The sequence below is a fragment of the Oryza brachyantha genome, chromosome 10 (genome assembly GCF_000231095.2).
Source record: "Oryza brachyantha chromosome 10, ObraRS2, whole genome shotgun sequence".
NCBI lineage: Eukaryota > Viridiplantae > Streptophyta > Magnoliopsida > Poales > Poaceae > Oryza > Oryza brachyantha.
In genome coordinates this window covers 13120934-13131874 of record NC_023172.2, presented here as the reverse complement: position 1 = coordinate 13131874, position 10941 = coordinate 13120934, and the positions used below count along the sequence as shown (strand labels likewise).

Below are 10941 nucleotides of genomic sequence, written 5' to 3'. Positions count from 1 at the left end.
ATTTATAGCTATCATACTTTCTCTATTTTATTTACATATTACTCCATATGTTTTATTTAATATTCACTTTTGGAGTTATGTTTAACCATTCATCGTACTAAAAGAATTTGACATAATATAAATATTTTTTATGATTTATTTTATCATTAAAGATACTTTAAACATGACTTTAATTTTACATATTCACATAAAATTTTAAATAAGACTAATGGACAAGTGTAGATATACATTTCAACTATGTCATGAAAAAACAGATGAAGTATTAAACTAAACTATGTTACATAGATAAAAATAAGTACACAATTGGTTGCAAGCAAAAAATAATACTAGCAAAATTGGCCAAACACATCGGTGAGAACGGAGAAGATAAAAGGCTAGTTCCTTTCTTCTGGTGTCCTTTAAACTTAATACTGAACAAGAGAGGGGTGCAATTCGCAAAACAAGCTCGATCGTTCGTTCTCCATCCATGGCGGCGGCGGCGCCGGCGGCGAGGATACTCGAGCTGGACCCTGCGCACCCGCGCGCCGGCCGCGTCGTCGATGACATCGTGCGGATGGAGAAGCGGATCTTCCCGAAGCACGAGTCGCTGGCGCGGACCTTCCACGACGAGCTCAAGCGCCGGAACACCGGCCTGATCTACTCGACCCCCATCCCCGCCGGAGACGGAGAAGACGACGGCCACGACGACGAGGAGGTTTTCGGGTACGCCATGTACGCATGCGCCACCTCCCTCTGCGCCTCCATCACCAAGCTCGCCGGTGCGACCAACACCCACCCCTCCCCTCCCCATAGCCCTCCTCTCCTCGAAAAGCTAAAACCCCTCAAACCCTCTGCGCGTCCTTCTTCGATGCTGCAGTGAAGGAGAGCCGTCGGAGGCAGGGCCACGGCGAGGCGCTGCTCAGGGCCGCCGTCGAGAGCTGCCGGAGGAGGCGGGTCCAGCGGGTGTCGCTCCACGTCGATCCGGCGAGGGCGGCGGCGGTCGCGCTCTACCGGAAGGTAGGATTCCAGGTTGATGCCACCGTCGAGGGATACTACTCTCCACAGAGGGATGCTTACCGGATGTACATTGATCTCTAGGAATAATGAGAAAATTGTTGTTTTGACAACCGAAATAAGGCATTTCGTAATTATAGGACACGAAATGTTTCCTAATAATCATCATCGGCTAAGCAACAAAAAAAACGCTTGTTAATTGTCAGGCAATGCAGTAATCTGTTCTTTGCCAACAAAAAATGCTTGTTAATTATCAGGCAATGCAGTAATCTGTTCTTTGCCAACAAAAAATGTTTGTTAATTGTCAGGCAATGCAGTAATTGTCAGCGCCAAACCTGAAACTCACACGAACTGGGTGGATTGGTCTACTGTAACGAATCCGGCAAGAACGAAACGGAGTTGTGCTGTCAATACTTCACAGCTTTTCTGATTCTGCATTACCGAATATAAAACGATTACAGACGCTGTGGCTAACCCACTTCAACCACGCACGCCACAACCCACAAATGTCGCGCCATCCCACGACGAGCCATGACGCACGCAATGCGTACCACGAACTCCACGCCGTGCCATCCCACGGCAGAACGCGATACACGACGCGAACAAGACGCAAACAAATAGCAACAGAATGACAGACTCGACGCGCACACAAGTCGGAGACCCATGCACTCTACTGATACAAACGACGTGACCGACTAGCTTGGATTATCTGTCAGTAATCTGTTCTTTGCCAACTGTGGTATTGAGTTCACTTTGGTTGGATTCATTGTATTGATGCTTCTCACAGCCACAGGGAGGATAATATGAAGAGAAAAAAGGGTATGAATTGGTATAATTTTTCATTGATGATTCTGCAGTTTCAGCTAACTGGAAATAGTGGTGTAAAAGTGTCAGCCAGTTCAGTTGAAATGGTGCTGTTAATGGCAAATCTCTGGGTGAAACTGATCATCTTCTAATAAGGCACGAGAAGAGTAACAGAAGCTGGCTAATTTGTCCAGCACTGACCAGAATCCAAATTTTTGCAGCAGAAACACTTGATGCAAATGTTGGCACAGCCATTATGTTTGCCAACAGCAAGAACCAGCAACCACATATATCAGAATAACAGCAACAAACAGCCCTGCCTCCATTTGGGGCAAGCACAAGTTCTCTATTGATAGAGCCATGTCAGATATATACAGAGTGGCTTGATATGCTTAAGGACGCAGGTAAGCACTAAATAAGTTCTACAACACAACCAGGAGGTTTGTGTCTCCACAGCGGTTCAGGCATTTCCATGAGCTTTGAGTCTAAGTATGGAAATGGAGAACTTGGGGGCATAGCTTAATCGGAACTGAGCACTGGCTGAAGGCGTCGGCAAAGAGGCGTTGCCAGGCAGTCATTTTATGTGGGTATCATAAATACTGAAGATGACATCCGGAACAATCAAGGGCAGCTTGTTTATGTACATGAACAGCCGTCTGAGGTTCTCTCTTGACACAGTCTCCATGTCAACCACATCTTGGTCCTCGACATAGATCCACAAGTCACCTGGGTCAGTCTTCTTCAAGTTGTCACGGCAGAATGGGCAGGACTGTGATCTTGAATTCCTACAAAAACAAAATAATTTTGATGAAGTGTGGTTTTTCCAACAGATACGGATGACATTTGCACAGCAGTTCGAGACACAAAAACGTGATCCAAGTTTTGCTAACAGAAAGGATATGCATTGGCTGGAAGAATACAGATAAATCACAGATATGTAATGTCGGAACACCTAGTGCACAATTCCACAAATGAAATTGTTTGGAAAGATACCGAGACAGAGACAAATAAATTCCAGATAAGCCGCCAGGTCGCTCTGCAGCCATGACCCACGGCATGATTGATTAGTGAAATGGTTAGCAAAAGTAAATAACAGATCACCAATGTTTTCATTAATCAGGAGTAACTAACTATATGCAAACAGAATGACTGGATTACAAATAGGGTGCAAAAGAAGGAGCAAGTTAATATACTCAACAGGCTCAATAAAATTTCACTCTGAAAACATCCTTTGGATTGTGGATAGTAAGTAGAATACAGTTCAAAATATGTTCTATTTACTCAGCGCCGAATTTTATATGCTTCATACATTTTATGAAGGGACAATTGCATATCTGACCCTACTTTGAAAGCGAACTACGGATTTGACCCTCCTTTTTTAGCTTTGCAGATTTGACCCTCTTTTTTAAAAACGAAGCAGCTGACTGACCCTACTCCGTGAAGGGCATTTAACGGTGTTAAATGGAGTATAACTTGACCGATTTGCCCTTACTCTTTTGACCCTATTGTATGTCAACTTTTAGAAAATATATGTAAATATTTATTCAAAAATATTAGAATAAAGAATAAAATATATGTTGTGGTATTTGGTACTTATTTGATAGGTTTGATGTTAGTTTGATATATATAATTTCAAATTTGATAAATTTGAACTTAATTCGAATTTTTTGAACAGTGCATCTATGATGATCAATTCATTCATCAGCTCTTCTCTTCTTCTTTTTTTCCCTTTTCATTCTTATGTAAAGAGTATATACAAAAAGAAGTTTGAGCTAGCTAAGGTAAGCTAAGCTCACTTATTTTGGTATTAGTATCTCCAGACAGGCGGACAGAAGAGCTTCTTGTTGCTTCATCTCCTCTCACCAACAACTTAACTTGGAGATATTGAGATTTAGGAGGAGAAAAATTGAATGAAGAAAAGAAAAATAACTAAGGGATTATCGGGAAGAAAGTAGCAGTAGTAGAAGAAGAATAGAAGAGGATCATGGTCGTCGTCTCTTCACTTCCATGCCGCGATGCCTCTGCTTCTTGCTCTCTGCTGCAATCTGACGCATATTGTTGCGTTTGCTCTGAATCATCCATTCATTTCATCCTGCTGCTGCGGATGATGATGCAGTGGATTTGCTAGTCAATTTTGGACATGCCCATGATGCGGCTGGCAGCACGCACGCCATCGGCGGGCGACCGTGGGTCCATGCTGCAGCCGGGTCTGTGCAGGTTGTGGCGGCGGCGGTGGCTTCCGATGGGGACGGATCTGGCTGCTGCTGAACCACCTAGTAGTGTGCCGCCGCCGCCGCCCAGCAGCCCAGCCCGACGCCGCCTCACCCAGCAGCCCAGCCCGACGTCGCCGCCTCCTCCCCCCCAGCCTGACGCCGCCGCTGCCGCCTCCCCCAATGCCGCCGCCGACGCAGCCGCTCTCCGCCCTCTCCCCAGCGACCGGCAGCTGCAGCCGTCCCCTCACCAGCGCCGGTCGCCGGCCGGAAGCCTCTCTCCCCAGATCTTTTTGCTTGTGAGTGAGGTGAGGTGAGAAAGAGAGGATGAGTTGGAAGATATTAGTGAGGGGTAGTATAGTCCATTCATAATTAAAATTTAATTTTTTTTATTTCATATACCCTAAACCCTAACTGCATATATTAACGAGGGTCAGATGGCTGCTTCGTTTTTAAAAAAAATGGTCAAATCTGTAAAGTTGAAAATGTAGGGTCAGATCCATAATTCATCTTCAAAGTAGGGTCAGATATGCAATTGTCCCTTTTATGAAACAACAAAATATCCAAATAACACAATGTGTTGTTTACATGTGTCATAAGTAAATAATTAAAATAATTTATAAACCATTTCTATACTGTTAGACATTCATTAACAACGAGGAGTTATCCAGAAAGACTTGACTTCGAGGCTCTGAGCATATAGGTAGGCGCTATGTCAACCTGACATTGTTAGCTAATCAACAGCACCATATCCTAAGCTTCCATGGGACCACGATTCTCAGGGGACGTCCATGGAAGAATAATATGAAACACAGTATGTAGCCAATGTTAGCTAATCAATCACATTCATGACAGAGAAGGCTGCAGTAGCACATCACCAAAATGCAGTCACGCAAACTACATGCACAGACCAAGAGATTGTCCATACCAGTCCTGGTAGCATCTGAGGCACATAGCATGGGTGCAGTTGGGCAACACCACTTTGCTGTTCATCTCCATGCAAATCCCACATTCCTCTTCTCTCTCGGCATCAATTTCAGATAAGCTGTTTCTTTCATCCTCGTCTCTCCTTCTGTACCTCTCCATGCACACGGCCTGCTGCTTTTTGTCCTCCGTATCAGTGATTCCCCTTTGCAGTTGCAGCAGAGAAGGAAATATCACAGCTGCTCAGGCCAACCAAACAGCAATTCCCAATCAATAAAACAGTGCAATGAGGATAATGTCAGCACAATTAAACCCTCGGGTAAAGCGCCAAGAACATATACATTACCATAGAATTCTTTGATGCTGGCTTTCCTCTCATGGGTTGACATTGTCGTCGTCCCGTCGACATAAACCTACACAATGAGCTACATTTCAGCAAGACAACTCCGAAATACAGTCGCCAAACCGACAAACATATGCTGCAAACATGGCATTAGACCTTGTACACGAGGATCCTCAGCAGGCCGAGAGCCCCGGCGAGGCTGCAGTCAGTCCACTGCACCAGGAAGAGGAATATATGCGCCGCGGGACTGTACGAGAGGCGCATCTGCAGGCAAGCGCCATCGTACTCCCGGGGAAATTCAGACGCCCTGCGCATCAAAACACACCGAAGAGATAAGCAAGCAATTAGCATCGCTGGCCTGGGCGGATCACATCACATGTGCATGTGGCCGGTGGCACCCCTCCTCCCCTCTGTCTGAATCACACTACCTTCTCATCCACTTTTCGCAGAGGAATTTAGAAGTGTTTTAATATGGTAAATAAATGAGCACGCGCCCCCCGATCCCCTCCTGATCTACCGCTGCTCCCGCCCGCTCGTGCGCCCGCGGATAATGATGTGTTAGGAAGGGCAGAATCCCGACGAGCGCGCGGCGCGTGGTCGATTAGCCACCGGTCGATCCCTCACGCCGCAGCGGGCGCGGCCGGAGCCGCCCTCCCAGCCCCAGCCAAAAACCCGAGGGCGCCATCTGCCCCCGGCTCGACCCGAGACGGTCGATCGAGAGGGGGGATCGTGGGGGGGCGCCGCCGCCGGAGAAGAAGAAGGAGAGGAAGGAGGAGGCGGGGGGGGGGGGGGGAGCGTACAGGGTGTTGGCGTGCTGGATGTCAGCTTCGAGCACCTTGAGCGAGTCCTTGTACGCCTTCCGCATCCTCCACCACCGCCACCTCCACCTCCACCGCCTCCCTCCTTCTCATCCAACCCCGGGGGGGCAATCCTCGAAGCTGCTCGCGCGCAGATTCCGCCGGGGGCTCTCCTCCTCCTACCTCGCGGCGGCAGCTGGGGTTTGTGCTCGCGATCGCATTCGGAGAGGGGAGGGGGAGGGGTGCGGCGGGAGGGAGGAAGGAGGAGGGGGGTGGGTGGGTGGGTGTGGCCTTTGAAGGAGGGAGAGGGGGCCGGGGGGGGGGGAGGCAGGAGCGACGCGAGTGTGCGTGCCGGGCGCGCAGGCGGAGGCGAGCTCGTTCCGGCCGGCGCCACGTGTGCCGTGCCGCGGGAGGGCGTGGCCGCGTCGGGGCACGTGAGGGGGTGGGGGCGTGGGCTGTGGCCCCGTTCCCTCCCGCTACGCTCCCGCGGTAATTTAGGCTGCGTTTTTTTCCTTGAACATTTTTATGTTTATTTGTTTGTTTTCTTTTTTTTTTGTTAGGTACATATTTGGACTCTCCGAATGGTTAAACGGTATTTTTTTTAAATATATGAGATTTGCTCCAGTATAACAAAAGGTATCTCGAGACACCAGTATCTCGGGTATCAAATTATTTCTCACCGTTGGATAGTAGGATGTCTGTTAGATACAACGATCAGAAATGATTTGGATTTGGTATCGCGAGTTACCGATATCTTGAAATACTTTTTGTTGTTTTTTATTGGACTGAGACAAATCTCTAAATATATATGTAATTTATCATGTTATATTTATAAGGTGGATTTTAACTTTAAATTAGTTTATTCTATTATTTATATCATTAAATAGTTATCATTAGAGAATTTTCTACCTGGCATCAACTCACCTCGTTCTAAAATGTAAGCAATTTTAAAAATACACATGAGTATTAGGAAATATGTGAGAATGATTGGAGTAAGAATATGATTTGTTAAGTAAATGTGAAAAATTAAATAGGGAATAGTTAAGATGAGGAGGTAGATAAAGAAATAGCTATATTTTAAATTAAATATTGGATTTTAGAAATAGCTTCGTTTAACGGGGGGAGTATTTCAAACACAGCCTAAGGCTATTATCATTCTTTACTGCCGTGAAATGCGTTTATACTGTTCCAACCCAACTCATTATCATAATTTTCGAAGCTATGGCTTTGTTTGAGTTCAAGTGAAGAACGAAATGTTTTTGCAAAGATAAACAGATTTACTAAAACTCAAATAAAATACTGGATTGAGTTAGTCAGTTTCAAGCCATAATGGTTTACTCTATAGGTGTTATAAAGATAGGATGAAAGTGTATACAGGCTATTAGCATCTGCGGCTTAGGAAGAAATATTTTCTCCATCCTAAAAATATTATGATCTAGTATAAAATGGGACCTCTCATTAAAGTTATCGCGTCATATCCTATATTACTGTATTTTGAAAGGGAGGGTACTGAATTTTAAGTCACATTTGAAACAAATGATTTTTTATAGTTTTTTAGCTGAACGGAACTAACTACTACATAAGCCTCGTAAATAATCATGTGCTTCACACTGGTTCTTGTAAAAAAATGAAAATCTTTACTCTTCTGTTACTGTTTAGGTTTTTTTGAACATTGAATTGGGGTTTTAATCGAGACAACGAGGAATAGTCGCGCAAAGGACAACGAACAAACATGAATTCAAAACGAGGAATCAAAGGAGGAGAAATATTTCATCCTAAGCTCCCTCTATTCTTGTTTCAAATTGATTGGTTCCAAATATTTTAGAAAGACTTTTAAAAAAAAACATCATCTATTGCTACAAAATTAGCCGTTTAAATCAAATGCAATTGCAATGCATTAAATTGTATAAGAGCTGCTTGTTAGTTGTTACAGGTGAAGCATTGTAATCTACTTACCTTTGTGATTATCTGGCCACACAAGAGATTTGCGAGATTGGGTCACTACGGTTGTGCCATCGCTTTCGGCCTTTTTCACGAGGTACACCAGCTCCAGCCTCCTAAAATCACACCCCACTTGCAAATCACTACAACCACCCAGACTGTTATTAATAAAATGTAAATGTAGGCTATCTAGGTTAAAAAAAAGAAAGATGAAAGAAACACCATTATCAAGATTTAGCAGGGTTAGGAGCAATATTTTTATTACTATGAATAAAGTTGCACAAATTAACTTTTGATGCTCAATAATCAAAATGTGAAGTGCCCCTGGTACAACATCAATATTGACATATCATACGATGAATCACTTTTGATGAAAATTGTTAAAAAAATATATTTTATTGAAAAATGTTTTATTAAAAGGACACCTTAACTTATACATATCTGACTAGTAGCGATATAATTAGTGGACTTTATATTTTAATTCAGCTAACAGACGGATGCTACCAGTAAAAGGTCAGAATCGTTTCTTATGATTCACCTGAGAACGTGAATCATATTTCTACGTTTCGATGGAGTTTCACTGTTTCTCATGAGAATCGAGAGCGAGAATCTCTAGCAAACAGAACCCATAATAAGTTATCAGCCGGAAGCCGGGTGCGCGTAATTGTGCAACAGGTACAATTGCAAGATGAGCCTAGCAATTTAGGTATTAGTGGGGCCCACCAAGCTGTTGCACCAATTGGACTCTTCCATGAGGTTGGCCATGGATTCTTCCTCCTGCAAGATATTTAATTAAAGGCAATGATATGATAACTGCGGATTAGCTAGGAGAATCCAATATTTTAAAAAACAGTAGTACGACAAAGCAGAGAGGAGTTCAGGATATTTCTAGACTGAGACCCAGCTCTGAGACAGATTGCCTTATCCACTATACTACTAGCTGGCCCCATCTCAGAGCAACTGAACAAGATTGGGGGCATCTTGATCAGTATCACTGTTGTTATGTCAATGGGATTGCATCCAGCCTCTGTCACTTTTGCTCCTTTGAAGCTTACCAACTCGATAGTCGATACGGTTCTTTTTTCGTAGACTTTATACATTTTTAGGACAAATGATGATGTTTCGTTTTGAAATGAATGCCAAAATGGAAGAAAAGAAGGCACTGGCGTTCTGATACGTTGTTCTGGTTAAATGCTAGCTAGATGCTCCGTGCTCGTAGGTTGTGACGAGAAACACTCCAAAATGAATTCTTTCGGCTTATCTGTTAGCTTATGTTTATGCTTGTACTTATAAATAAAAATTTAAATTTTTAACTTTAAATTCAAAGTTGATTTTAGAGTTTTCACCGAAGTTTATTTTCTTTTAGATCACTAAAAAAATATATAAAATTTTTATTCACAAATTATGTTTCATTTGTAGATATTATGTCATTCGACTTTTTCCATGAAACACCGAAACAATCACCTATTTAGAAGAGAATGGCTTAAGGCCTTGTTTAGTTTTCAAAATTTTTTTCCAAAAACATCACATCGAATTTTTGGATACCTAAATAAAGCATTAAACATAAATGAACCAAAAAACTAATTGCACAGTTATGGAAGAAATCTTAAGACAATCTTTTGAGCCTAATTAGCCCTTGATTAGTCATAAGTGCTACAGTAACCAATATGTGCTAATAATGGATTAATTAGGCTCAAAAGATTCATCTCGCGGTTTCTAGGCTAGCCGTGAAATTCGTTTTTTCATTTATGTCCGAACCCCCTTCCGACATCCGGTCAAATATTTAATGTAACACTTCTCTCAAAATTTTCTCAATCTAAACACCACCTAAGTTTCTGTCGGTGCAAGCTTCAAGAACTGCAGTGTCCTGTGGTAGTAGACCTTGTTTGCAATGTTTTTGTTCTGATGGTGAAGTCAGAAAGCTGTTTCAGAAAAGAAAGAAAGAAAGAGAGAACAAAGCTGTTACTTCATACTGAGTATCTCAAGTCTCAACAGACATCTCCTATGCACGTAGTACCTACCTGGACTGGCAGAAGGCAAACACTGAAAAACATTTAATAAGAAATTTTGTTGCATCAAATTTTATTTACTGTGTATCTGAATTCAATCTTTCTTTTACCTTTTTACCACTATCTCTTTTACATTCTCTCTTTTGAGAATAAGGAATCGTTGGTTAAATAGGAGTAGCAGTACAAGACAAGGCAATAAAACAGACACGAGGTAGAATACAGTAAAATGGACAAGCTAGCCATCATCACAGGTTCAGTACAAGGAGCAGTATTTATAAGGACTATCTATGCCTCAGTGAATTCTTGAGTCCCCTCTTGGAGACAAGCAAAGGTTTTTGTCTGAACAATATTTCAGTAGTAAAAGGGAACCATGAAGAAGGGTAAATGGTCCAAGGAAGAGGACGATTTGATCAAAAACCACATGGAAAAGTATGGCATTGGCCGTAGTTGGCAGGCACTGTCTGATGCTTTAGGTTTGGTTTTTCATCCCTTGATGCATACAGTGTTTCTGAACATTGACATTACATTAACAAATTGAAATGTCCTCATAACCTAAAAACAAAGGAAAACCTGGTTTTTCTGTGAAAAAATGTAACATCATTGCTTGTTCTTCTACTAATGATCTTCTGTTTAGGACAATAGAAAGCAGTAGGCAGGTAACACTGTCTCCCTGCATGTTGTTTACTGTAAAAATGGAGGGCATATGCAGTTTCTTGACTACAATAATTTGTGCAACTTTTATGATCTCATTAGTTTACATTAGTTGTAGCAAATACATAAATTTATCTGCCAGTAATCCCATTATTTGATCAATCACCTGACAGTTACTTGGAGAGTTCTTCTCTTAAAACAAATTTCTGCTGTTTCTTTCAGAACAACAGCATACTCCTACTATCCATTTGCTAATGTCTGACATGATC

The 10941-nt window shown here is 42.7% G+C and overlaps 2 protein-coding genes across 2 annotated transcripts; one reads left to right on the top strand and one right to left on the bottom strand.

Moving 5' to 3' along the window:
• The first annotated feature begins 391 nt into the window (after positions 1-391).
• On the top strand, positions 392-1396 carry LOC102715423. Its single transcript, XM_006661858.3, has 2 exons — positions 392-758; positions 857-1396. Exons 1-2 carry the CDS (start codon positions 467-469, stop codon positions 1075-1077), a joined length of 513 nt encoding a protein of 170 aa, XP_006661921.2. The 5' UTR covers positions 392-466; the 3' UTR covers positions 1078-1396.
• Positions 1397-2027: 631 nt separating this feature from the next.
• Positions 2028-6320, bottom strand: LOC102706135 (E3 ubiquitin-protein ligase AIRP2-like). The gene is made up of 5 exons (XM_040528327.1): positions 6075-6320; positions 5431-5581; positions 5278-5344; positions 4936-5170; positions 2028-2582 (listed from the first exon to the last, which is right to left on the bottom strand). The coding sequence occupies exons 1-5, from the start codon at positions 6137-6139 to the stop codon at positions 2372-2374; spliced, it is 729 nt and encodes a 242-aa protein (XP_040384261.1). The 5' UTR covers positions 6140-6320; the 3' UTR covers positions 2028-2371.
• Positions 6321-10941: the final 4621 nt, after the last annotated feature.